Source organism: Oryctolagus cuniculus, chromosome 12 (genome assembly GCF_051225735.1).
Source record: "Oryctolagus cuniculus isolate XC-2025 breed Fujian yellow rabbit chromosome 12, ASM5122573v1, whole genome shotgun sequence".
NCBI lineage: Eukaryota > Metazoa > Chordata > Mammalia > Lagomorpha > Leporidae > Oryctolagus > Oryctolagus cuniculus.
Genome location: NC_142878.1, coordinates 24,235,920 through 24,263,858, shown reverse-complemented (window position 1 = coordinate 24,263,858; position 27,939 = coordinate 24,235,920). Strand labels below are relative to the sequence as shown.

The window sequence follows — 27,939 nt, the reverse complement described above, 5'->3', positions numbered from 1 at the left end:
TTATGGCTAAGTAACATCCCATGGTATGCCTTAAAGGGTATATGGAAAAGTTTATTTGGTGCAAAACCAAAGATATCCATGCACAGTCTTTTCATAGTAAACATGCATTTCAATGACATTTTTGTATGCACGGACTTTTTTTCTTGACTCATCAGTAGACATTTAGCCTCCTTTGACCTTTTGGCTACTGAGGCAGCTTTGAATATTTATGTGCTTTATATGGGGACCTGTTTTCATTTATTTTGAGCACAGAATTAGGAGTACAACTGCTTGCATGGCAACTTTGCATTGAACTTTTTTTTTTTTGAGAAGCTGCTATTCTGTTTTTCAGAGTGGCTGCACCATTGTACACCTGCACTCGTTCCATTTACTCCACACCCTCACCAACACTTGCTACTGTATTTTTTGGTTGCAATCATCCACATGATGCAAAGTGGCTTGGATTTGCATCCCCCTGATGACTAAGGATGCTGACACTTTGTTCTTTTGCTTATAGGATGTTTACAGATACATCTTAGAGAAAGGCCCACCCAAACCCTGAGCATATCATTTAATTCAAGTGCCCAACTGAGTTGTATGAGTATGTTTTCTGTTCTAGAGCAAATATTTACTAAATATCATTTACAAATACTTTCTTTCATTACCAGCTGCGTTTTCACTTTGTTAAGGTCCCTTGAAACACAACACATAATTTTTTTACAACATGTCATCCTTATGATACTCAATTTTTTTGTCGTTGTCCTTAATTTTAGTGTCTTGCCTAGGAAATCAGCACCGAATTCAAGCTCATGAAAATCTGCCCCAGTGTTTTCTTCTACAGGTTTTAGCTCTCACATCTGTGGTCCATTTCGCATTCATGTTCACAGATGCTGTGAGGTCGGGGTCTACCTTCATTCTCATGCATGTGCTACTCAGTTATCTCAGCACCATCCGTTTAAAAAAGGACTATTCTCCCCCACTGAATTATTTTGGCATCCTTGTCTAAAAAGCCAATGACTCTACTTGTGACAATCTATTTTGGTTTTTGACTTCTGTCACATTGATTTGTATATCTTGAGGGCAGGACTACACTATTTTGATGACTCTAAGCTTTGAAATTGAGGATGCGTTTTCCAAATTCATGATTTTTCAAGATTGTTTTGTCTGCCCTGGGTTCCTTGAATTTTCATGTGAATTTTAGATCAGCTTGCCAATTTCTGTAAAGAAGCCAGCTGGAATTCTGATAGAGATTATGCTGTATTTTTTTATTTTTTATTTTTATTATTATTTTTGACAGGCAGAGTGGACAGTGAGAGAGAGAGAGACAGAAAGAAAGGTCTTCCTTTTGCCGTTGGTTCACCCTCCAATGGCCGCCGCGGCCAGCGCGCTGCAGCCGGTGCATTGCGCTGATCCGAAGCCAGGAGCCAGGTGCTTTTCCTGGTCTCCCATATGGGTGCAGGGCCCAAGCACTTGGGCCATCCTCCACTGCACTCCCTGGCCACAGCAGAGAGCTGGCCTGGAAGAGGGGCAACTGGGCCAGAATCCGGCGCCCCAACCGGGACTAGAACCCGGTATGGCGGCGCCGCAAGGCGGAGGGTTAGCCTATTGAGCCACGGTGCCGGCCGAGGTTATGCTGTATTGACAGATGAATATAGGCAGTGTTGTCATATTAATAATATTAAGTCTCAAGTCCAGTGTTGAGGTGCAGTGGGCTAAGCCTCCATCTGTGATGCCCACATTCTATATGGACACCAGTTTGAGCCTCAGCTGCTCCACTTCTGATTTAGCTCCCTGCTAATGGCCTGGGGAAGTAGTGGAAGATGGTCCAAGTGCTTGGGGCCCCGCAGCCACATGGGAGACCTGGATGAAGCTCCTGGCTTTGGCTTAGCCCAACCATTTGGGGAGTGAACCAGCAGACGGAAGATCCTTGGTCCTTCCCCCACCCCATAACTCTCTGCCTTTCAAATAAATAAATCTTTAAATAATAAGTCTTTCAAGTCATGAACACAGAACCTCTTCCCACTGGTGAGAAGTCTACAGAAAGTTAATATAAAATCCACATTATCTTTTAATTCCATTTTTCCACAAAATTTTTGAGCTACCTTTGTATTTGGGTCTTTAAATTTGTAAATTCAAACCTACATTTTTTTTTTTAATTTTTATTTGACAGGTAGAGTTATAGACAGTGAGAGACAGAGAGAAAGGTCTTCCTTCCATTGGTTCACTCCTCTAATGGCCACCTCTGCTGGCACTGCGCCAATCCAAAGCCAGGAGCCGGGTGCTTCCTCCTGGTCTCCCATGCGGGTGCAGGGACCCAAGCACTTGGGCCATCCTCCACTGCCCTTCCAGGCCACAGCAGAGAGCTGGACTGGAAGAGGAGCAGCCGGGACTAGAACCCAGCACCCCAACTGGGACTGGAAGCTGGGGTGTTGGCACCGCAGGCAGAGGATTAGCCAAGTGAGCCACGGCGTCAGCCCCCTACATTGTTTTTGAACAAGTATTGCACTACTTAAAAGTTTTGTTCCTGGGTAAAGCCGCCAACTGAGATGCTAATATTCCATACAGGCACCTTTTTGTGTCCCAGCTGCTCTACTTCCATCCAGCTCCCTGCTAATGCATCTGGAAAGCATGGGAAGATGGTTTCAAGTCTTTGAGCCCTTGCGCCCACATGGGAGACCCAGATGAAGCTCCTGGCTTCAGCCTGACCCAACCCCAGCTATTGCTGACATCTGGGGAATGAACCAGCAAATGGGAGATCTCTCTCTTTCTCTGTCTCTAACCCTGACTTTCAAATAACTAAATGAATATTTAAAAAGTTTTATTGCTGGGACCAGCACTGTGGTAAAGCTGCTGCCTGTAGTGTCGGCATCCCATGTGGATGCTGGTTTGAGTCCATGCTGCTCCACTTCCAATCCAGCTCTCTGCTATGGCCTGGGAAGCAGTGGAAGATGGCCCAAGTGCTTGGGCCCCTGCACCCATGTGGGAGACCTGGAAGACGCTCCTGGCTCCTGGCTTCAGATTGGTGCAGCTCCGGCCGTTGCGACCAACTGGGGAGTGAACCACTGGATGGAAGACCTCTATCTCTCTCTCACACTCTCTGCCTCTCCTTCTTTCTGTGTGGCTATGACTTTCAAATGAAAAATGAATCTTTTTTTAAAAAAGTTTATTGCTAAGCACTTTATTTTTGAAATGAACTTAATTTCATTTTCAGTTTACTCATTGCAAAATAAAATATAATTTTTGTCTATTGAGTGTGTATCCTGCAACACTGAAGTGAGTTAGTCATTAGTTCTAGTAGTGTTTAGCAATTTCTGTAATTTGCTACATGAAAGATGACAGGTGCTGGCTCAGCAGCTAAGATGCCCAGCACTGTGGTCCCTGGGTTCACTACCTAGATCCAGTTCCAGTTCCATCTTCCAGATAACGCAGACCCTGGGAAGCAGCATAACTGGGTCCCTGCCACCCAGGGGGGAGACCTGAATTGAGTGCTGGGCTCCCAGCTTCAGCCCAGCTCAGTCCCAGCTGTTGCAGGCACTTGGAGAGAGAACCAGTACATGTATTTTGCTTCCTGCTTTCTCTCTCCCTCTAGTTAAAAATATTTATTTGAAAAACAAACTGAAAAGTAAACAGAAATAGGAAAAAAAATACTTTAGGAAAACACATCCGTGATGCATGAGCATAAAGATAACTTTTCCTCTCGTTTGCAATCTGGGTGCCTTTGTTCAACATTCTTGCCTAACGGCCCTGGCTAGAACTTCCAGTGCCATGTCAAATGCAAGCGGCAAGAGCAGACATCCGTGGCTTGTTCCTGATCTTAACAGGAAAGCACCCAGTGTTTAATCTCAGAGCACTGAAAGCTCTTCAAACAGGAATTTCTATTATGTTGTATTTACCCAGGCTGTGACCTTTTGCCCCACTGGGTTTGGTTGAATCTTTCTGGTCCTTTAATTTTTAGCTCAAACTTCCCTGCACCTCCACACTAGGCACACAGCACCCTGCGCTTACCCCAGTAGAAGCAAGGGCACAAATACCTGGCCCAGGTTGGCTCCACCTTCTTCACAGGTAGAACCCGGATGCAGGCACACAGTTGAGCGCCCCACATTCTGTGCTTTATTTCTGGACCGTGGCATGGACACTTTCCAAGAGGTTCAACATCTGCCTGTCTCCACCGCGAGGACAGGGACAGTGTTCATTCCTCCTTACGGCCAGCATGTCACACGGAGCCTGGCACACACTCATCCTCAACAGCCCTCCCCCGCAGCAACACCAGCAGAAAACCTTACCTTCCACAGGGCCAATCTGATTGGCGACGGCGAATCTAAGCACACCTTCTTCTTCACTGTACAAGGCAAAGACCCGGTCCACGGTCAGCTGCTGGGCGGCGGGGATGGCACGGTGGCTCGGCGCATGCCTGCACCCCTGGTAAGTGATGTTCTGGTGGATGCGGTAGGAGCCCGTTTGGTTGACTGCACCAAATGTGAGATAGTAGTCCCTGGAGCTCGTGGAGGTCACAGCTGCGACAGACACATTACGTAGGCAAGCTGGTAAATTTGTAAACATCTTGAATGCCGAGACGTTTATGGGGGGCAGGTTTTCCCTACATGCCTTCCCACCTAATTCCTACAGCACACTCCCTTGGGGAGCCCCTGGGTTTATATGGGAAATGTGAGGGAATTCCAAGAACCTGAGTGCACGGCGAGTCACAGGGCTGAGAGCGGGACTTGCTACACGTGCTACTGTGAGTGCCCACCAGGTACAAAGCTTACCAGGTGCCAGCCTCTCACAGCAGCCCGTGAGGTTGGCACTGCCATCCCGCAGGTGGAGGCTGGCCAGCATCCCGAGACACAGAGCTGGGATGTGGCTGGAATTTGAGTCTGACTTGATTCGATCCACCAGGGTTCCAGTGGTTCCTTCCATCTCCCTCAGTCTGTCTGTGAGCCAAGCCCAAGCCAGTTAGCTGGCCCCTGGCCATTCTGGGCACAGCGCAGGTCTGCACTGCCTGTTCTCTTCCTTACGTCTCCTGCTAGCGCCCAGCTCTCTCGTTGCAGGAGAAGCAAAGGCCCAAGGCAAGGCACAGCTCCAACCGCTCCTGGTGTGGCTGCAGGACAGCAGCTGAGACCGCGGCAGCATCTGGCAGGCAGGCAGCATTTTATAGGACACATCACACCTGACGGCGTCCTCACCGTGTAAGGTGCACGGAAACGTTACTCCCACCCTGAGCATGGGAAAAGAGGCCCACACATGTTAAGGGAATCTTCCTCAGAGATATTAATATGCTTGTAGAGTTATTACTCACTCAAAATAGAGTCCATACTCCTATCTGCTGGCTCACTCCCCAATGCCCACAATGGCCAAGACTGGACCAAGACAGAGCCAGGAGCCAGAAACTCAATCCCGGTCTCCCATGTGGGTGGCAGAGACCCAACTACTTGAGCCAGCACTGATGCTTCCTGGGATCCGTGTTAACAGGAGGGTGGAATTGGGAGCCCGAGGCAGGTATCAAAATCCCACTCCAATGAGGAACACAGGTGTCCTAACTGTGGTTTTACCAACAGGCCAAACACCGATCCCCACCCCAAACCACACGGATTTCAAACAGCCAGTCCTGAACATGAAGTTTTATCAGGTTAATTTTACAACACTATGTAACACTGTCTATGATTTTACAGCAGGCTGAAATCATCAGCTGAAACAATGTTCAAGACAAGTAGCCATTCCAATAATCCATACCCATGTGTGCCCCAGGGAGAATGGTTACAAACTGTAATTACACCACCCTTACTACCCCCAGAGACAACACCGGTACTGATACATTGTTCTCATCGGAAGGCAAGGATACTGATACTCCTGCACATAGCAGCCTCTGCTCACTATGGATTGCACAACAGGCGTAAATTTGACCCTGTGCTCATTTTGTGGGTCACACACTGTTCCAAAACTTTCCACCGCATCCTCATGACTATCTTGTACGGCAGATACCACCCCCATCCTGCAGAGGCGGAGCCTGATGACCAATACCTGAGTCTGAGTGATGGTAGATCTCCTTGTAGGGAGCCAGGTGGGCTGTGGAGTTGGCTGGGACGTAAGGCACCTGGCCTTGAATACTGGTCTTCATGCTCAGGTAGTTCTCGGGGTCGAGGCCCTCGGCCGTCTGAGTGATGCGAAGCCTCTCCTCTCCTGGGTAGAAAGTGACTTCCGTGTCTTGCACGAACGTGGCACCTGGAGGGAAAGCCATTGGGTACAGGATGGCAGGGGAGAGGCACCTCCAGGCCTCACCAGGACACACCTCCTCCTGCCCACTTCTGCAGGAGAAGAAGCTGCCCAAGGAGACCAGGGACATCCCTGATGGAGCCCCATCAACTGTCAATTCCCTAAGGACCCACCCAAGAGCGGGCGTTTCACCCTGCTTCTTTGGGTAGAGGGTAGGGGCGGGGTGGAGTTCCTACAATTTCCTGAGAACAGTCTTGACTTTGCTCTAGGGCTGTCAGACTTCGCCGAACAGACACAGCAACAAAACCATCCCACAAACCATGACACCTCATTAAATTTGAGTTTCAGATAAAAAAATGAAACATTTTTTTCATCAGTGACCCACAATAATATGAAGGGCACACATTAAAAGTGTGTATTAGCAGGAAGCTGGAATCAGGAGCAGAGCTGAGACTTGAACCCAGGCACTCCAATAGGGAATGCAGGCGTCCCAAGTAGCATCTTCAGAGCTGTGCCAAACACCCTCCCCGCTATGCACCTATGATCCTTATTCCATCTTGATTAAAGGCAAGATCCTCCCTGAGGGTATTTCAGTAAGTCCACACACGGCTTCCTAATAATACGCATATTCCATGAGCTTTCTGAAAACCCCTCAGAACGAGCTATCTGCTCTGCAGCGGGCAGTAAAGAGACAGCCTTTCTCCCTGCACTTAGTTTCCTGCCCACTAAGGGAAGCAAGCTTTGTCCGAGGGGCGGGGATGCAGCCCCCAAAGTAGCCTCCCCACCCTCGCCAACACAAGGAGGCCTTAGCTGAGAAGCACTGTCATGTGCTGGGAGCTTGTGACAAAAGCAGAGGGCCCAGGTCCACTCCACCAGAACCCAGTTCTCACAGGACACCCGGGAGGCTTTGTGACCTGGGGGTCAGAGAAGAGGAAAGGCACCCCCTCCTCTCCACGAAGGAAAAATCCTCCCCAGGTGCCTTCTGCACATGTGTGCATAATAACGCAACTAATCAAATGTACCTTAACAAATCAGGGGGAGAGGACACAACCGCTCCAAAGGCAATCAGCCCGTTCCCCCAGAGCAGCTGCAAGGGGGATGACATTACTTTCAGAAACATCAGGTGTGCAAGATCCACCCCACCCCCCCACCCCACTAAGTCTGGGCAGGAAGCTACACACCGCACCTAGGCTCTGGGGCACCCACATCCTCCTTCCCAGAACACAACCCCAAGGAGCAGCTCTGGCCGCCGCCCTCCTCACCTGTGAGGCTGAAGCCATTCTCGGAGCCTGGCTTTTCTAAAGCGAAGAGCCAGCCAAAGAGGCCTCCGAGGGGTGTGAGGGGAAGCAGGGCCTGGGCCGCGGGCGGCGGGATGTGGCTGATGGCCGTGTACGCTCTGCCGTCGTTGCCCACGATGTACGCGTGCAGGTCCACGTCGGTGAAGTGCACGGGCGTGTGGCCCACGCGCAGGTGGCCGCTCACTTTTCCGTTGACTCGATGAGGCGCCCCTAAAACACAGCAAACGTTACCAGCCTGGGCCACCCCTTCAGGCTGGGGACAGAGGCACTCAGACAGCACAACCCCACCCTCAGCTCCTCCTGCTCAATCATCAGCAAGTCGTCTAAACCACTCCCTCGCCAGCCACCTGGCCACTGAGAAAGGGTCTGCGGGCTGGCGGGTGGGTGGGGCTGAGCCCCTTGCAACAGTGGCACCCATATCACAGCGCTGGTTTGAGCCTAGCTGCTTACTCTCTGAGCCAGCTCCCTGCTACCATGCAACGGAAGATCGCCCAAGAGCTTGGGCCCACACCATCCATGTGGGAGACCAAGGTGGGGCTCCAGGCTCCTGGCTTTGGTCTGGCCCAGACCTAACCATTAAGGTCATTTGGGGAGTGAACCAGTGAATGGAAAACCTCTTTGTCTTTCCCTCACTCTCTGTCACTCTGCCTCTCAAGTAAAGATTTGGGGGGAAAAATTTTTTTTTTAAATAATGGCTCACTCCTGACAATTTTCAGGGAAAAAAAAGAGATCCTGAGGTTCTTTCCTCCCATCCCCCTTCCGTCTTGTCCACGCTAATGAGCTGGCAAAAAATAAAAGGGGGGAAGGGAGGGACATTTCTGAATAATCCTTAAATTGGGAAACCAGCCCAAAACTGTTCATTCCTCCTTTACGCAGCGCTAAAAGTTTCTGGCGCGCAAGTTTCTGGCGCTGAGCCAAGCAGGGCGGATGCAAGGTTCACACAGCAGAGCTCACGGCAGCATAGCAACCAGCGCGGGGCGGCCCCAGCCCCCGGCCATCACCTTCCGGCAGGCAGTGCTTCCCGTCTCCGTAGAAGCTGGACTGGCAGTGGCAGCAGAAGCCGGTGGTGTAGTCCGTGCAGAAGGCGTGCGCCGAGCACTGGCCGTGGTTGCGCTCGCACGTTTCCTTGTGGGCCGCGTTGTACGTGAAGACTGAAAAGGAAAACACTCTCGTACTGAAAGTCGCTTTGCGTAAGGGGTCGCTCCCAGCTCCACCACGCACGCGCCACGCACGCCGCACCCTCGGTTGAGGTTGTAAAACACGTGGGATTTGACGGGCAAGAGACAGGAGTAACATTCAGCTCGGAGAACCAACCGGCTTTGTCTTCGGGCAAGCGGCGCCACGTGCTGCTCCCGTCCGGGTCCGGCGGGCAGCGACAGGAACGCCAACCATGAACTACACACTGGGTTGAACTTTACGAAACCCCCATTTTTATGGGTCTAGAAAGGCCCGACAGAAGCAGTTCTACAGGGTTCAGTCTCACAGTAATGATCTCCTGGGAGGAAGACAGGCAGCCTTGAACTGTAAACCAAGGAGCTACAGCTGGTCTCACTGGCCAGCCCCCCCCATCCCACACCCTCCCGAGGACAGCAGGGCCTGGAAGAAGGAAAGTGTATGGGGAGCGGTGGGAGAGAACAGGGAACACGCTCTAGGTCCCTTTTTACGGTCTCCCGTGATGCACACGGCACAGCACAATACCCATGCAAGAGCCAAGAGCGTTTATGGAAAACCGTGGTGGACCAGGGTGGGCTCCCTACCAGGAGCTGGATCTTCCATCTCCGACCTACTCTGTGTTAGTAAAACGCTGTCATCTCATCTGTGGCGCCATTGCAGGCTCTGGCCTCCCTCGCCACCAGGCACAGTGAGCTTTGGTGCCAAGCCCCATGGCCCAGCCACAGATGTCAGCTCCACCCCCACCCTAATGGGATTCGCTGCTCCTGCTTCCCTGCCCCTCCCCTAAGGTATACCAGGACCTGCTTCCAGCACCAGTGCTCTCTCTCTCCTGATCCCTCTCTCTACTCCTCCCCCACACCCCAACCCCCAATCTGTTGAGCTTCCCCTACCAGACAATGAACCTTTCCCTTAACTCTGGTGTTTGGTGTGTTTTGTGGCGGCCTTACACTCTGCTCATTAAAAAAAAAAAAAAAAAAAAAAAAAAATTAAGGTTAAAGAAAGAGGACTGTTCGTGCTACACAGAAACGGGAGTGTGGACAATTGTCATTGTTCACTAGGGACCCAGCGCAGGGGCAGGTGTGGCTGGCTGGGGTTGAGGGTGCCTTCCCCCAGGAACCCTGAGGAATATGCCAAGCAAACACAGCCAGCAGGAGGCAAAGGAGCCATGCACACCTCTGCTTGCACATCCCCGGGGTGGTGTGCAGCCCTCCTGTGAGACACTGGTGCTGGCGCCGAGGGTCAGCTCCGAGGAAGAGGGACACTCTAGGAGAAGCTAGGCTGGAGTTGTGTTCCAGGTTTATGTCTGAAAAGGAGGAAGCCAGAGGGGAAGGAAGCAACCCGATTTACTCAGGGTCTCAGGGGAGAACAGAAAACAAAGACATGGAGGGAGATAGAGCAGCATCTATGTAACAATAGAGCCCTACAGAGTCCTGAATTAGCAAATACACCGCCAGGTGCTACCCCACAAGCACTCAACACACAGCAACAGTGAATGAGGCTTAACCCTCACAGGTGCTACCCCACAAGCACTCGCCGCACAAGAGCCCCCGGTGGCAGGCACTGCCTTTAATCCCTGCTTTGCAGTCCAAGAAGCTGAGGTTCCCCTGGAGTGACACAGGCTCCAGGATCTTCACCAGGACTCTCCATCACTGCTCCGGGGGACCAAGTGCCTACATCCTGAGCACTAGCTTAGGGGCCGATCAGGTGCTTGGGTTCATCAGCACAGACCTCAGCAGCAAAGCATTGAGTCGGACTTTCCAAATGAGGCTCCGTGGCAGAGTGAGCAGAGTACCTGCAAACACTGCCGCGCATGGAACAGAGGCACAGGTGAGAAGGCAGAGCCGCCGCGGAGCCGGCGCCGGCACCGGCACCAGGGCTGAGCGCTGCTTCCAGACAGGTGCTCCGGCAGCAGCAAGCCCAGGGTTGACAGGACAAACACACCACCAAGACCAAGTGGAAAATCTGATAAGGACCATGGCGAGAATGGAGTCAGTGACTGGAGACTTGGCTGAGAGATTCTGGCTTGATAAAAATAGAAAGTTAGGCAGAACTTTTAAAAAAAAAAAAAACAGGAAAGTGAAAAAAGGCGAGACAGGAATAGAACGGCTTGTGACAAAAGTGTCATAGAGGTTGCTGCGAACATGATTTCCGTGTAAGGAACAAAGACACTTAGAGCAAGAAGAAATGAATGCCACGTGGCGTGTCAGTCTCCAGGGTCCCCAGTTCAGGAAGCCACAACCAGTGCAGAGGAGCAGTTCCTTAAGGGACCTGCACACGGGACAGCAGCCTCACCCCCAGGACTCCCCAGAGCACGTGGGGTGAGGGATGACAGCTTCAGAAGGACCCAGGTGCCTTCACACCACTGGCCCTCAGGAAACACCCTTTGCCTGCCTCAGTTTCCCAGGGCAGCGCCCCATCCTCACACCTGCACGACCTGAAGTCTCACTGTCTTCAGCTACTTCTCAGCACCAAGGGGAGAGGGTAACCTGCGGCAGGTGCACAGGGCCACAGTTCTCAGAAAATGCATGTACACGTAAAGCCCAACTCTGCACGGTCTTCTGACCACAAATTAAGGAGAGGATGGGTGTGCACGTGCTCCCTTCATGGCAGCGGCTTTGCAAAACTACTCCCTGCCCCAATCCCCATTCCAGGGCTACACTGTGAAACAGGGGGTGCTGAGTTGGAGCAGAGACTGTACACCTGGAGTGTGGCTCCTTTAAGGAAAGCACCAGGCATGGCCACAGCTTTCATGTAGGTAAACTGGGAGAGGCAACACAGTGCAGCCGGCAACTACACAACTTTATAAGTTAATTGGAAACCAGACTGCATTGTTTTACAGAATAATAATGGTGGTTAGGCTCCCACAAAAGGATCATAAGACTCATACTATAATTACGATGGGTTAACTACTTATTGGTAAGCTAGTCTGGGAATCTTTTCAAACAGTTTGTTTTTTTTTTTTTAATGGAAAATTGTATTTTTAGGATGGAACTTATGGTCCAAGAACACTTTCTTCCCTCCCTAGGACAGCAAAGGAGAATTCAGTCCTAGCCCTAGCTGGGGAATGTATCAGGGCCTTTACAAACCCTCCTCCACGCCTGCCTTCGTGCCCAAGGGCACACACAACACAGGCAACCTGTTAGGCGGAAGGTAAATGCCTCTTGCAGTTTTCTTTTATTTGCTCACTAATGCCACAAACATTGACTGAGCACTCACTCTAGGCCTGGCACCGGAGACAGAGCTGGAAACGAGAGAGAACAGTGACCAAGAAAGTTCATATTCTGACCTGGATTTTCCTGGGTAGCAGTCAATACACAGTTACTTGGTAGGAATGGATGTGGTAAGAATTGTGCAGAAAAAGAAAGCCTGGAAGAGGGGCCAGTGCTGTGGTGTGGTGGGTTAAGCCACCACCTGCAGTGCCAGCATCCCAAATGGGCACCAGTTCAAGTCCCTGCTGCCCTTTCTATCCAGCTCCTGCTAATGCAGTTGGCAAAGCAGCGGAAGATGGCCCAAGGGATTGGGTCCCTGCCACCCATGTGAGAGACCCAGATGAAGCTTCTGGCTCCTTGCTTCAGCCTGACCCAGCCTTGGCCCACTGCAGCCATTTGGGGAGTGAACCAGCAAATGGAAGACTTTTCTCTCTCCCTATAATTCTGCCTTTCAAATAAATAAATAAATTAAAAAAAAAAAAAAGCCAGCAAGCAAGCATGGAAGGACAAGCAGGTGAGAACAGACAGGTGTGCTGTGATAGCTGAGGCCGTGTACCCAGGGTCAAGGCCAGGAGAAGATGAGTTTTGTGCAGAGGTCAGGGAGGGAGCCGCATGGACAGGAGAGGCCAGGCTATCACTGTGCCCTGCAGGAGGGGCCTGAGACCAGGTGGGAGGAGAGGGAGGGGAGGGCTTGGGCTGCACACTGAGGAGGAGCACACCCTGATCTGACTAAGGGTACACTGAGGGCAAGCTGGTGTCCTGGTGGTGGGACATGATGGTACAGAAGATAGGAAGGGATGGGATCTGAGAATATTCTGGAGATCTGCCCAAGGCTGGCTGGTGGGTTGGCTACAGCAGGTACGAGAGACAGAGAGAGTACTGGGGAAGGGGGAGCTTCATTGCTGTGCAGAAGCAGGTGCACACGTGAACAGGTGTTCAGCCAACAGCCAAGGAGCCTCCGAGAAGTTCAGCCCGGCCTTGACAGTGACTTACGGCTGCAGCCAGGCACCACTCGGGTTCACGGGGGCAGCAACATTTCTCCTCAGTCGATTCCAAGACCAGTGTGTCAGGGTCACTGGAGATGATGCTGAATGCCAGTTCTAAGCCCATCTCAGACCTGCCATCTGCAACTGCGTGAGGTTGGACCCCAGCCACCCCGTGGCCCTCTAGCCATGCCCTGTGACCTGGAGGTAACACATAAGAGTCACCAGCCTCCCATTTCTGAGCTGGGGACTGTGCATCCGTGTCACAAATGAGTTCAGTGGCCTCAGGGTAGGGAGAAGGCCAGAGGAGGCACTTGAGTTCACTGCTGGCCATCGGAGAACTGGAGGTCAGTGCTTACGGCTCACAGGGCCTTGAGCCATGAGATGGCTGTGTGAAGGTCCCTTGGGGCAGGGGTCAGGCAGAAGCCCAGTGGGCAGGTACCTGCCCTGACAGGGAGAAACGAGATGCCGCAGGCTTCCAGGGCAGGAAAACCCAGAATCCCTGCCAAGGTGACTTCTCCAATTTCTGTAGGGACTGCAGCTCCACTCAAAGACGGTCCACTACCTGGAGGCTGCAGGCTGGATGGGATGGCAAGTGAGAACATCCAAAGAAAAAGTCTCCATCTCAGGGGTCATTTGTCTGCCCCTTTACGTCACTGTTCTCAGTGTATGAAGTGACTTCAAAAAGTTCATGGGAAATGGAATTCCAAGATAAGTTTATTTGGTACAATCTTGGAGTCCATGCATAGTTTTTTTCATAATATGAATTTTCCATGAACTTTTTGAAAACTTATTATATGCATGGGTTTCAAAATTCTTTAGCACCAAAATCAACTTCTGTTTAATTCCGTTTTCCAAAGCTGTTTTTGAAGAATGCTCACATTTCCCCGTAGGCTTCCTCATTCTGGTAAAAATATCATGTACCCATTTTACAGATGACAAAACTGAGGGTCACGGAGATGAAATGATCTTCCCAATAGACCAGCAGTACTCAAGTTCGATGGCTATCAGAATCACCATGGGATCTGGCTAAAAAAAAATGCAGATTACGGCTCAGAGTGAAGCTGGGGAGTCAGTGTGTTTAACCTGGGGCCCAGGTGTGTTAGACAAAGGTGGAATAGAGCTCTCACCTGGAGGTTAGTTGTCACCTATCTCTCTCCTAACCTTACTCTGCGGGTGGCTGTGGCCGGCCAGCCTGGGACCCACCATCTGCAGCAACAGAGAGACAGGTGTGCAGGCATCTCAGGGCACGGGGTGGGGTGAATGCTGGCCAGGGTCCAGTCAGCTCTACTGGTCGCTGTTCACTGAGGTTCGGAGTTGCTAAAGGAATCCTAACACAAGGATTTTAAAACACTCTCACTCTTGTATTCCATGCAATGCATTTCTTTACTCCTCGCCTCTCCTCTAATAGAAAGCAAAATGGGGTGAGGACAGTGAAGAGAAACAGCACCAGCAGCTGCCAAAGTCCTTGAGGCTTGGCTCAATGGGGAGTTTTTAACAAAGATGGAAACCCTGCTCAGCCCTCACCCTGAGCCATCCTCCCATCACCACTTTTCCAGAAACACTTCAGCACTCATCTCTGGCCCCGGGCCTGCCTGCCCTCTCCACGGTGGGTTCTGGCCCAGCCACAGGAACCGGCCCAACTGCAGGGGAAGCCCACTGTCCCAGGAGGTACAGGGCTTTGTGCTGGGGCACTCTGTGAGCTGGAGCAACTTTGGCTTCTAACACCTTTTATTGCTACCTCAAGAAAAACAAGTGACCTTTTCTTCCCAGAAAGATGGACTGCTTAGAAAAAGAAAGAAAGAAAGAAAGAAAGAAAGAAAGAAAGAAAAACTTAGAAAAAGCTAGGGGTGGACATATGGGTGGTTAAGACGCTGCCTGGGACACCCACATCCCACAGGGCGTACCTGGGTTTGAGTCCTGCCTCAGCTCCTGATTTCAGCTTCCTGCTAATGCACACCTGGGAGGCAGCAGATGATGGTTCAAGTATACTTGGGTCCCTGCCACCCATGTGAGAGACCAGGATTGCATTCTGGGCTCCTGGCTTTGGCCTAGCCCAGCCCTGGCTCTTGCAGGCTTCTGGGGACTAACCCAGCAGATGGCAGATCTCTCTGGCTGTGTCTCTGCACCCCACTTCACAATGCCCGGGCTAATATTCAGCTCTGCTCCTGATTCCAGCTTCCAGCTAATGCAGACCCTGGGAGGCAGCAGGGAAGGCTCAATTAGTTGGGTCTCTGCCTCCTATATGGGAGACCTGGATAGAGTTCTGGGTTCCTGGCTTCCACTTGGCCCAGATCCAGCTATTGATGGCATTTGGGAAGAAAACCATGAGATGGGACTGCTCTGTCTCTCCGTCACTCAAATAACTTAAAACACACACACATACACACACACACAGAGCTGCTGGGGCTCCCTGGAAAAACAAGACACCCAAGAGAAATGATGCTTCTATGTCCCCCGTGTTACTGCAGGGTCTGCGGCGGATAGAAGCAGAACAAATGGTCAACATCCGTGAAGCCAAATAGAGTGTGACAGACTCTTGGCTGGTGTCGACACGATCTGAAAAGAATCTGGAGTTCTGAAGGAAAAGTCTGTAAACAGACCCCCTGGAAAGAAGAGGAGAGGCGAGATCTTTCTAGGACTTCCAGTGTTAATATCCTGGTTCAGCAAGACGTCTACTAGGAGGCTTAAAAGGGAAACTCTGCTGGGCTTGGTGCTTCCCGTGCCTGATGTAAATTCTTCCAACTCCGCCCCCAGGGCTGCGTCGTCTCTGTTTTACAGCCGAGCCATGCACGGGTCAAACAGAGCACATGTTTGTCGTCCGGCACACGGCAGAGCTGGGAAGGAAGCCGAAGGGCACTTGGCACCAGAGCCCGCGTGCCTCCAGCTCCGTCAGTGGAGGGCCAGGCAGCGGCCTCACTGCTGCTTCTTAGGGTCTCGGCCAGCCCAGCACCCCAGCTTCCCAGGGGGAACCCAGGCTTCCCTGACAGACCTCTGGGGCACCAATGTTCTATTTGAAAAAAAGATCGACTGGCCCCCCCCCCACCCAGTGTTATCTTACAATTTCATGCTTCTGGACTTCGTACATCTCCTAGACCCCCTTCTTCAAAATGCTGCTCTGGCTTTTTCTCTGAGGTCCAAAGTCTGCTAGTTGGATTTTTTTTCTGAAGGTCTCAGTGGACTCAACAGCTTTCCTCAAAGGCATTTTGCCATTTCTAAGGTGTCAGTGGCCGCCTCCCTCCAGCAGCTGGTCAATGTCACGGCTCACAGCTGCCAGGGTGGAGGCTGCTGTCTCCTGTTCATTTGCATCCCCCGCATGCACCCGGTGCGCCAATCGCAGCCTCTCCCGCTGCACGGCCCCAGCACCTCCTTCATGGACGACCCTGGGGGGCTGCTTTTCTGCAGTCCCAACTCTTTCCAGTGCAGGAAACCTCAACTTCTCCATGCAAACGATGCTCAGAATGCACCTTTCCCTCCAGGGCCCTTCATGAACATCTTGACTACCTGCCTTGAACGTTTCCTTAGCGATAGGAAACTCACCCTGAACGTCCTTGAAATGATAATCGGGGGGGACCGGCAGGTTGAGCAAGCTCAGCCTCTGCAGCCCGGCCCCGGGCTCACGGGAAGGGAAGCTCTCGTCTAATTAGCGCCTCTGTTGAGGTCCGCCCAAGCCTGGCCCACGCCCACGGCTTTAAAGCTTCTACAGTCAGCAACCATGAATTGAGACACAGACGTGCATCCCGCATAGAATCCCCCCAACACGGTCGTGAGAAACTGGAGGCTTTCCAGCCCCAGACACTGCCTCAGCTCAGGGTCCACAGTTAAATCGGACACCAGCGCTCTCCCTGTTACACCTTAGGGGTTGCCACTTTCCTCTCAAAGCACCTTTTCCAAGTAAACGCCTGCTGACCACCACCACGCCGGAAGCACCCCGAAGGCTCTCTCTGCTGAGTCAGCATGTGTTTACCCTCCCTCCTCCCCCAACAGGGACAGGAAACAGAAAAGCTGGGGGGTGCAGGCTGGGGGAGGGAATGTTGGCTCAGAAGAAAGCCCGCACCTCTGACCTCTCTCAGAGCCTGGAACAAATGCAACGGCCTTGTGGTCAGTTTGCCGTCCCGTCTTTCCAGCCCTGGCTGAGAAGAAGGAGCAGCCATGACAAGTGAGCCCCAGGAGGAAGCCACAGGGGCTCGTGGCCGGGCTCAGGAGTCCCTCTCTCCTCTCACTTGGCTCTGCCAGACTCAGAATAAGGACGCGGCCCCAGGGAGCTGAACGCCGCAGCTGCAGGGCCGTGAACCAGACACAACACACACAGGTGGTCCCCGATCTGCTGCACCCCCCCCACCCCCGCCCAGCTCTCCTCCCCCACACACTTCCCCCAGGTCTCTCTAACCACCGCAAGCACAGTACAGCTCTGTGCCTCTGCAGCTTGCGGCTGCCAACTGAGGCCTGGGGCCCTGGGCCGCCGGACCGCGCAGGAAGCCTCCGGCCGCGCTGCCCTTGCTGAACTCCTCAATACCCTGCAGAGCCCAGCTGCCGCTGGCGGCCCGCTCTCCCAGGCTCACCTCACGAGGCCCGTTTACTTTAAAAAAAAAAAAAAAAAAAAAAAAAAACCACATTATTAATGGTCAAGAGCCTCCAGGCGAATCTGCCTGCCAAGATTTCCTTGGCAAAGGAAACTGACTCCATCTCCTTAACAGTGAGTGAAAACCCATCCCAACCTTCCTCTTGCCAAACTTGGCACCCACACTCCCAGGCGCGAGAGGAGTCACAGCTCCAGGCAATGCGAGCGGAATGCACTCACCCTCGGCGTTGGAAGTGATGTCCTCTTCCACTCCTGCTACATAGCGCCCGCCACCCACGGGGGCCGAGAGGCTGGGGACAGAGTAACGAGAGAGGGTGTCCCCCGCATCATCGGGGTACCGCGTGGGGGCCTCCTGGGCTGGAGCCACCGAGTCTCCATCCACTGCTGGCACAGCCACACTCCCGGCCCCTGTCTGGCCCAGAGGCTGAGCTCCGGGTCTCCGTTCCGGGCTCGGTACCTCCTGGAGCCGGGCCTCCTGTTTGCTCGGAGGCTCCCCAGTGGTGGATTCTGAGTGCAGGTGGGATGGCCGTTCACTTGATGCTGGAGGAGGTAGCGGGGAGGCCAGATCAGAGTCTGGGGGAGAGAGTCCACCTGCTACAGGCCCCGAGTCAGTGCTGGAGTGGAAGGCAATGTCCACGGTGGCCGCCTCGGGCTCAGCCGGCGGGTATTCAACCTCCTCCTCGTTCTCATCATAGTAATCCAGACTGTCCTCAGGGTGGTCGGCCTTCAAGGCCACAGCATGGCTGAAGGGATGTTTCAGGGGAGTCGACGAGTGGGCAGCGGACAGGGCTCCTCCCACGGCTGCAGGGCGGACATTGTCCAGCGGGGAGGCACTGCCGATGTGAAAAGCCCACAGGCCTGGAATGCCCACGTTGCTCAATCTAAATAAGAAGGAAACAGGTCACTGTTACCAACATAACCAACACGTCCACTCGCCCATGTTCCTGTAAAAGTCAGCCACTATTTCATTTTACGCTATCTTTTCTAATCTATTTGCAAAGCAGAGAGCCAGAGAGAGACACAGATCTCCCATCCTCTGCTTCACTCCCCAAATGCCTGAAACAGCTGGGGCTGGGCTGGGCTGGGCTGAGACCAGGATGCTAGAACTCAATTGGTCTTCCACGTGGGTGGCAGGGGGCCAAGAACTTGGGCCATCAACTGCTGCCTCCCAAGGAGCACATTGGCAGGAAGCTGGAATCAGCAGAGCCAGGACTCGAACCCAGGCACTTCAATATGAGATACAGGCATCATGAGCAGCATTTCAACTGCTGTGCCACACACCCCAGACATTTCGTGTGAACACCGAAAAGCTCTCAAGACCATATTTGGAATTTTTCACTCGTGTATAAACACCACCAAAGAAAAGGCTCATGTGATAACCAAAAGGATTACATGGGAATTCTGATATAAATACCTTTTAACCTTATGTTTCAAATGTCCGACCATCAAGTTATAAACCTGCTCTACCATCCAAATGTTGGATCTGAGGCCAGCAGGTTAAGCTGCCTCTTGGGACGCCAGCATCCTATATCAGAGTGCTGGTTCAAGTCCCAGCTATGCTGCTTTCCATCTGGCTCCCTGCTAACATGCCCAGGAAAGTGGTGGATGATGGCCCAAGTCCTTGGGCCCCTGCCACACATGTGAGAGACCCAGATGAAGTTCTGGGCTCCTTGCTTTGGCTTGGCCCACCCCTGGCTGTTGCAGTCATTTGGGGACTGAACCAGTAGATAGAAAATCTCTTTCTCTCTCTGTTGCTCTCCTTCTGTCACTTTGTCTTTCAAATAAATGAATCTTTAACAAAATTAAAAAAAAAAAAATCTGGTTCTTTGAAAACCAACAGGGAAGCCAGCACTGTGACACAGCAAGTGAAGCTGAGGCCTGCAGTGCCGGCATCCCACATGAGCACTGGTTCAGGTCCTGGCTGCTCCACTTCTGACCCAGCTCACTCTATAGCCTGGGAAAGCAGTAGAGGATAGCCCAAATCCTTGTGCCCCTGCACCTGCGTGGGAGACCTGGAAGAAGTTCTTGGCTCCTGGCTTCAGACTGGCCCAGCTCTGGTCACTGCAGCCATTTGGGGAGTGAAACAGTGGATGGAAGATCTCTCTCTCTCTCTGCCTTTTTTTTAACTATGCCTTTCAAATAAATAAAATCAAATCTTAAAAAAAAAAAAGGAAATAAAACCAACAGGGACTATGGGAATATTTTACCCTTCATCTACTTGTCTAAAAACACGTAACACACCCAATAAAATGTGTGATTACAATTTTTTTCCAAATCCTCCAACAGTAAAAGCTACCATATGCTTTTGGTTCTGTGCCAGCCCGCCCACCAAGGTGCAATATTTTTCACTGTGCAAGGTAGAGGTGGCGATCAGGCCTGATTTTAGAGGAAAACTTAGGTGTCAAGAAATTAACTATCTAATTAATCATATAACTACTAACTGGCCGGGGCTGGACCAAATGGAATGCTAACAATAAAGCCCATGTTCTGAACATGGCTCTGCATTATGGTGGAAAACCAATGCACCACAGTCACCTGAATTATTGCGCTGTTCACATGGATTATCAATGAATTCATCAGATAATGCTCAAGTCATGTAACAAAATGCCAAGGAACACAAAAGCCTAAGTCTAAAAAAATCACTGAGCAAACACATAACAGAGTTCAGGGGAAGGTAAGAATACAGCTTAGTCAAAATGCAAGGGGACCATCGGTGAGAAGTCTTTCCAGAAGCATCTGGAAATAGATCACTCATTTTCTCCACTGGAGAAGAACATGCATTCCATTTGGTCTTCCAAATACTACAACAGTCCATGATTTGAGAGTCAGCAATGTATTCTGAAGAGAACAATTTCTTGTAAGATTTCCAAAAATAAGGAAAAACTTGAGCAAACAAGGGTCTGGCTAGCTTGAATGCATCAGTTTTTGTCCTCTTCTGGTGTACATACCAAAGATCATGCTCCAATTCTCTCATGCTATGAATTTCTTCAAAATCAACAACAAGGAATAACAGTGAATGACTAGTAAGATAATCAGAAATTCACCAAGGGGCTGATGCTGTGGTGCAGTGGGTTAAAGCCCCAGCCTGCAGCGACAGCATCCCATATGGGCACCGGTTTGAGTCCCAGCTGCTCTACTTCCAATCTACCTCTCTGCTTATGGCCTGGGAAATCAAGTCCTTCGGCCCCTGCACCCACATGGGAGACCTGGAAGAAGCTCCTGGCTCCTGACTTTGGATTGGCTCGGCTCCAGCCATCGTGGCCATTTGGGGAGTGAACCAGCAAATGGGAGACCTCTCTTTCTCTCTGTTTCTACCTCTCTGTAACTTTTTCAAGTAAATAAAATAAATCCTTTTAAAAAAATCCATTGAATTACTTAAGAACAAGAGACCTTTACTAATTTGTTGGTGTGGATATCTATAGCAATAATAGTTTTCAATACAATTTATGAATGTCTTTCTCTTTTATGCATGTGTATTTGGATGCATATGTACAAGGGTATTTTTTAAAATTGGAAAATGGACTTAAGAATTTATTTTAGTGTGAGGATTTTAAAATCCATACACAGTCTTCTCACAATACACATTTTAAATGAACTCTTGTTTATTTTGGAAAGGCGCAGAGACAGAGAAAGCTCCCATTTGCTAGTTCACTCCCCAAATGCTGCAGTGGGTTGGGCTGGAGCCAGGAAATCCCTGTCTCCCACACGGATATCAGTGATCCGACTACTGGAGCTGTCACTGCTGTTCCCAGGGTCTGCACAGGCAGAAGCAGGACATGGGAGTCAGAGCTTCGATTCAAATACAGGCACTCCAGTGTGGGGGACAGGCATTTTTTTTTTTTTGACAGGCAGAGTGGACAGTGAGAGACACAGAGAAAGGTCTTCCTGTGCCATTGGTTCACCCTCCAATGGCTGCCGCAGCTGGCACGCTGCGGCCGGTGCACCGCACTGATCCGATGGCAGGAGCCAGGTGCTTCTCCTGGTCTCCCATGGGGTGCAGGGCCCAAGCACTTGGGCCATCCTCCACTGCACTCCCGGGCCACAGCAGAGAGCTGGCCTGGAAGAGGGGCAACCGGGACAGAATCCGGCGCCCCGACCGGGACTAGAACCCGGTGTGCCAGTGCCACAAGGTGGAGGATTAGCCTAGTGAGCTGCGGCGCCGGCCTGCATCTTAACCACTGGGCCAGACGCCTGCCTCCTCCAGGAAGCTTGCAAAGACCTTTCATATACGCTGCTGCTTGCTGCTGCTGTAGCTCATTTAGGGAAAGAGGAGCACAGAGAACAAAATTGTGATCCTGTGTGCAGCACGCAGTAAGTTCCTAAGAATGAACAGTGGTGTTTTTTGGCAAGCAAACAAAGAAAACTAAAGAAGATAAGCAAAAAATCTTAGGGATCGGAGGCAATGGAGCTGATGATCACATCAGAGGTGTTACAGCTGTGAAGTGTCTGCTCGAAGTTAGAAAACTGAAGAGCTTCAAAGAGGAGGAAAACATAAATTATGGCAGATAAAAGCTAAATAACTTTATAATTAAATATAAATTGCTACTCTGGCTTTTGTCACTGTGCATGATGGGAAATTAAGCAATCTGGGCTTATGCTAAAAATCCAAGGTCATTTGGAGAGCTCGGTGATAGAAGGAATTTATTTCCTCGAAAGGGAAACTGGGTCACAAAAAGGGACATCAGTGCCTTCCTTCTGGGGCTGCCGAGTATTTAATAAGGAAGTCATGCAACACGCATAGCACGGGCCCTGCACACGCAGCTGCTTAGTTACTACTGTTCTTTCCCATGAGATAGAATATTGCCATCTCAAAAATGCCAATGTGTGCATTCCTGTTTAGATTTGAAGAGTATGACAAACATTTAGAACTCTGTAATTTATGACCTTTGCATTTACAATTTAAGATTTTTATTTATCTGAAAGGCAGAGTTACACACAGAGAGGGGAGAGAGAGGGAAACATCCTCCATCCACTGATTCACTCCCAAGATGCCTGCAATGGGCAAGGGTTGGGCCAGGGTGAAACCAGGAGTCTGGGGCTTTTTCTGGATCTCTCACGTGACTGCAGGGGCCCAAGAACTTGGGCCATCTTCTGCTGCTTTCCCAGCTGCATTAGCAAGGAGCTGGATTGGAAGTGGGGCAGCCGGGACCTGAACCAGTGCCCATATGAGATGACGGTGTAACAGGCAGTGGCTTAACCCGATACACCCCTACACCAGCCCCTACATTTACAATTTTAAGACAAGTTTGAAGAAGGGAAAGATTCCACTTACCAGGAAAAAAAAAAAAACTATACTGAAGTTTTAAGGAGTGAACTGGCATAGCACTTATGACTTACTTTAAAACAAACCAAAAAATAAATAAGGAGGAATATGGCAAAATGCTTACAATTTATAAATCAAGGTAATGGGGATTTGAATGCTCATTTAGCTATTCCCTCCATATTTCTGTGTATGTTTGAAGATTTAAATAATAAAAAAATAAAATAGAACATTATATTGAGGTGCATTTATAGAATTTTGAAGTAGGGAGGTCTTTCTAAAAATAGCATCAGAACCCAAAATCATAAAAGAAAACATCAGTAACTTCAACAACCTGAAACTTGCAACTTTTAAATCTTAAAGACAACTGGACAAACTATTCAGAGTATGAGATAAATATCCTTGCCATATTTTTCTTATCTATAAAAGTTCTTTCTAAACAATACAAAATAGCAAAGATATGGGTGTGTGTTTTATTAGTAATCAAAGATATTAGTGAAAATAAGAGCTTTTTTATGCGTAAGATTTGCAAATATTAAGATGACACAAAAGCTTACAGGGAGCAGACCTATCAATCACGGCTCGACACTGCTGGTGGCAATGTTCTGTGGTGGGCTCTTCGGGAACACACATTATTGCTGTCCTGCAAACACTACGGATGGGCACTTGGCCGATAGGCGGTGCAGTCAGATGCAGTTAGCATGCCTGCACGCCTGCACGCCACCTGGAGTATCCAGGTGTGAGTCCCGGTTCTGCTCTCAGTCCCAGCCCTGCTAATGCCTGGGAGGCAGCAGGTGATGGCTCCAACAGTCGGCTCCCTGCCATGTGGGAGACTCGCATTGAGTTCCTGGCTCTCAGCTTGGGCCCAGCTCAGCCTTGGCCTCTGCAGGCACTTGGGGAATAAGGCAGCACATAAGCAAACAGTGGTTTCTTTTTTTCCAAGATTTATTTACTTATTTGAAAGAGTTACAGAGAGAGACAGAGAGAGAGAGAGAGAGAGAGACATTCCATCCACTGGTTCACTCCCCAAATGGCCCCAATGGCCGGAGCTGGGCCAGTCCGAAGCCAGGAGCTTCTTCTGGGTCTCCACTGTGGGTGCCAGGCATCATTTTCCGCTGCCTTCTTAGGCACATTTTTTTTTAAAGATTTATTTATTTGAAAGTCAGAGTTACACAGAGAAGAGGCAGAGAGAGAGAGAGGTCTTCCATCCGCTGGATCACTCCCCAGATGGCCGTAACAGCCGGAGCTGTGCCAATCCGAAGCCAGGAGCCAGGAGCTTTCCCAGGCCAGAGCAGAGAGCTCCAGAAGTGGAGCAGCCAGGTCTTGAACCAGCACCCATATGGGATGCCGGCACTTCAGACTAGGGCGTTAACCCACTGCGCCACAGCGCCAGCCCCTTCCCAGGCACATTAGTAGGAAGCTGGATCAGAAGTGCAGCAGCTGGGACTTGAACCAGTATCCATTTGGGATGCCAGTGCTGCAAGTGGTGGCTTAACCTGCTGCGCCACAGTGCTAACCCCAAAAGCTCCCTGTTTCTCCCTCATCATCATCATTTCTCTCTCATTCTCAAATTAATAAAAATATTTTAAAGATGTATGTACTTATTGGAAAGATAGAATTAGAGAGAAAGAAGGAGACAGAAAGAGACAAAAAGAGAGCAAGAGAGAGAGGGTGAGAGAGAGAATCTTCCATCTGCTGGTTTATTCCCCAAAGAGCCACAACAGCCAGGCCAATGTCAAGAGCCAGGGGCTTCTTCTGGGTCTCCCACATGGGTGCAGGGGTCCAAGCACTTGGGCCATCCTCCACTGCTTTCCCAGGGGCAATAGCAGGCAGCTGGATGGAAGCAGAGCAGCTGGGACACACACCGGTGCCCACGTGGCTCAGTGTCGCAGGCAGCAGTTTTCCCCACTATGCCCCAACACTGGCCCCTTCAGAACTCCCACTTTCAGGAACTTTTGTTAAGGGGAAATGAGAATGGCAGCAACGACTAGTACGCTGTCCACTATACTGACATATAGAACAGGAACATCATAAACATGTTCCATGGTCATCAGTAAGTTCTCTGCATACAGAATGTCAATGTCACGGTATTTTACCACCTTAATGTGGTAATAGAGACAACGTCCACCTGAGAAGTGAACATGCCGCACGGAAAGCTCAAGGACCACTTGGGTGTAAAACAGTTCCTGCGTACACCTCCATTCTGGGAGAAGGGGCCGGTGCTGTGGTGCAGCAGGTTAAGCTCCTACCTGCGGGCCAGCATCCCCTATGGACGCTGGTTTGAGTCCCGGCTGTTCCACTTCCCATCCAGCTCCCTGCTGGTGTGCTTGGGAGAGCAGTGGAAGATGGGCTGGCTGACTGGGCTCCTGAACCCACATGGGAGATCCAGAAGAAGCTCCTAGAACCTGGCTTCAGATCAGCCCAGCTCCAGCCATTGCAGCCATCTAGGGAGTGAACCAACTGACAGAAGAGCTCTCTGTCTTTCCCTCTCTCATCTGTAACTCTGCCTCCTAAATTAATAAATCTTTGAAAAAAAAATTTCTGGAGGAACTGTTAACCCTGCTTGTTACTTTAAGTGGTGATCGTGTATCATCTTTACTTTTATTTCACTGTACTTTGAACCATTCATACAGTTTTGTTTTTTCCAGTCAATGTGGATTATGCTATTGAAAACTTCCATCAGTCATTCTGGCCCCATGTCTTACTCTGCTCTCATCTGGCAATTCAGAGATTTCTGGGAATTATCAAAGGTAAAAACAAGGGAAGAATGGACGGCGGTAGGCAGAAGTGCTTTCTGTGTGTGTGTGTGTGTGTGCACACGCGTGTGCTGTGCGTGTTGGTGTTAGAGGCCTGGATGGCTCTGGTAGGGGAATATAACTCCTTTGGTCCCCACTGCGTCCTGTACCCTGTGCAAAAGTCAGCACTTTTTTCCAACGCTCTGTCATCGCTGATCTGTCTGCAGAGTCGAAGCTGTAGATAATGTGTGGTCTACACTTTATGGATCTTCGCGGTTCGACTGTTTGGCCCAGTATGAGCCAAGGCTGAGGAGAGACTCTCTGAGCTCCCAGGTAGAAGAGGAGGTGGGAAATGGAGAGAGGAACACAGAGGGAAGTTTGCTGCAGGGCCCGGATGGAGAGGCAGCCTCGCTAGAGCTCTAAGGACACTGAATGTGGAGCCTAAGAACAGGAAAGGAGACCCAGGCGCAGCACAAAATACACGGGGTCCTCGAAAGGTTCAGGGAAAATCAAAAGGTTCAGGGAAAATGTGTTCTATGAAAAAACTATGCATGGACCACAAAATATTTTTTTGCACCAAAAAAAACTTATCTTTTAATTCCATTTTCCAGAAACCTCTTGAAATCCACTGGCAGAATAAACGGTTCAGAGGCCCAGTCTTGTGCTTGGGTTTGGGCCCGGCCACTTAACTCTGTGATCAAGTCCATTTGCAAAATCCAGACAACAGCGGTGCTCAGTTCCTACCGCAGATCCTGTGCACTGTCATGAAAATACCAAGCGGGAAGTCTCTGGGGAAATGCTTGGTAGACAGTCAGCTCTCCATAAATGCCAGCTCTGAGCACCCCACCTGGCTTCAGTGCCCACCCTCCAGCAGCCGGGCCAAACAGATGGCATCACCAGGGTAAGGGGTGATCCAAAGCAGCTGAGAAGTAGTTCAGGGGGCCGAGAAGTAGCCAAGCTATCTGTCTGGCTCCTGGACCAGTATTTAGCAAACGAGTGAAAGCCAAGACCCGGAAGTTAAGCAACATCACACTGGCATGATCCGGACTGACAAACGGTAAGGTGCTCATTATTGTACCAACAGCGTAAGTAAGCCACCGCCGGAACTAGGGAACAGGGTCAGTTCTGGCTGTCTCATGGCAAGCCAGTCAGGACGACTGAGTCCACAGCATGAAGCCACGGAGAAATACCGAGACTTCTAAAAATCTACCAACCAGTTTTACCTTTGTCCATCATTACATAACTCTTAATTTTTGTTGTCTTCGTATGCAGTCTTTGCTTCACGTTAGACGTCTTTGTAATTTGTTCATTGTTAAGATGCCATTGTTCTTCCCCAGGGCAAGAGCATGGGGCATCCCCTGCAGTAGTTCGAGAACTTAGAAGGCAGAGGCAACCCTTTAGCTGAATCGTCCCTGCTGACCACAGAACCAAGCTCCCAGCAGACTTAAGGAGCAAAGGAAACCAAGCAGGAGAAGGGAGGCGCCCTCTGCATCGACCTTCCGCTGCCATCGGCCCGTCCCGTGGTGATCACAGACGTGGGCTCTGCATCTGGAAGGCTCGAGTAAAGCACAGGGACTGCGTCCGAGTGCTTGTCTGCATCCCTAGCTGAGATGCCATGAGGTCAGTGTCACTCAGATGCCTGGCCAGCCACACCCCTGCAGCAGAGCTCCAAACAGAGGCTCAAGTTCCTCCAGAAAGTGGCAAGGCAGCAGATGCCCCAAAGCCAGTCTCTTGCCTTGTGGGGAATCTGGGGAGCTTCATCTGCAAAGCCAGCAGCGCATTCATGGGAACCCTGCTAGAAGCCGGAACAGCACCTCTGTGCTGGGCACTGGCCTCACACCCTGCTTTGATCAAAGTGTCAATCAGGGACAAGCATGTAACCCAGTGTGGTTAGGCCACCAGTCAGGACACTCACAGCCCACTGGGAGCACTTGGGTTCAACCCCAGCTCTTTCTCCTGATTCTAGCTTCCCACTAATGTGGATCCTGGGAGGCAGCAGTGACAGCTCAAATATTTGCATTCCTGCTACCCGCATGGGAGACTCGTACTGAGTTCCCACCTCGTGGCTTTGGCCAGGCCTGAGCCTGACCACCGTGGGCATTTAGGGAACAGACCAGAGGATGTGAGCCTTCTCTCTTTCTCTCTCTTTCTTTCTCTCTCTCCCCTTCTCTCCTGCCTCCATCTCTCAAATAAATAAATTTTTAAAAATTAAAAGTAAAAGATTAAATCTCAATGTTTCCTCCTATGAAATGATTAACTTAGCCTCAACCCAGGCAGTTACATCACTGGATATTTTTATGTGGTTGCAAGAGCAATGTTTTTTTTTATAGCAAGCCTCAGTAGCTCTGCAAACATATACACACTGCTATATTTCTAGTATCTACAACCAACAGGGCAGGAAAAACAAGGGTCTTTTATATTCTGGAGAATTTGAACCTTCCAGGGTCCAATTTCATTCTTGGTTTTGCCCTGACACCTTGCTTAGAGGTCATCGTGGTATCTTTTAATGG

The 27,939-nt window shown here is 50.5% G+C and overlaps 1 protein-coding gene and 1 pseudogene across 4 annotated transcripts in view; both read right to left on the bottom strand.

Moving 5' to 3' along the window:
• Positions 1–27,939, bottom strand: part of NID2 (nidogen 2) — a 72,959-nt gene that overhangs the window by 32,888 nt on the left and 12,132 nt on the right. For 2 of the 3 annotated variants that reach the window (XM_051822843.3, XM_051822844.3), the window contains exons 4-8: positions 17,654–18,315; positions 8,489–8,638; positions 7,452–7,697; positions 5,998–6,198; positions 4,263–4,493 (exon numbers count right to left, since the gene is read on the bottom strand). In XM_051822843.3, coding sequence (XP_051678803.3) covers positions 4,263–4,493; positions 5,998–6,198; positions 7,452–7,697; positions 8,489–8,638; positions 17,654–18,315 — 1,490 coding nt within the window. Of the gene's footprint in view, positions 1–4,262; positions 4,494–5,997; positions 6,199–7,451; positions 7,698–8,488; positions 8,639–9,244; positions 9,365–17,653; positions 18,316–27,939 lie in introns of those variants that run through there. The other variant, XM_089309711.1, reaches the window with a different exon arrangement.
• LOC138844576 (mitochondrial import receptor subunit TOM6 homolog pseudogene) lies at positions 23,582–27,921 on the bottom strand (annotated as a pseudogene). Its single transcript, XR_016217737.1, has 2 exons — positions 27,906–27,921; positions 23,582–27,270 (listed from the first exon to the last, which is right to left on the bottom strand). The product of XR_016217737.1 is annotated as a mitochondrial import receptor subunit TOM6 homolog pseudogene (transcript).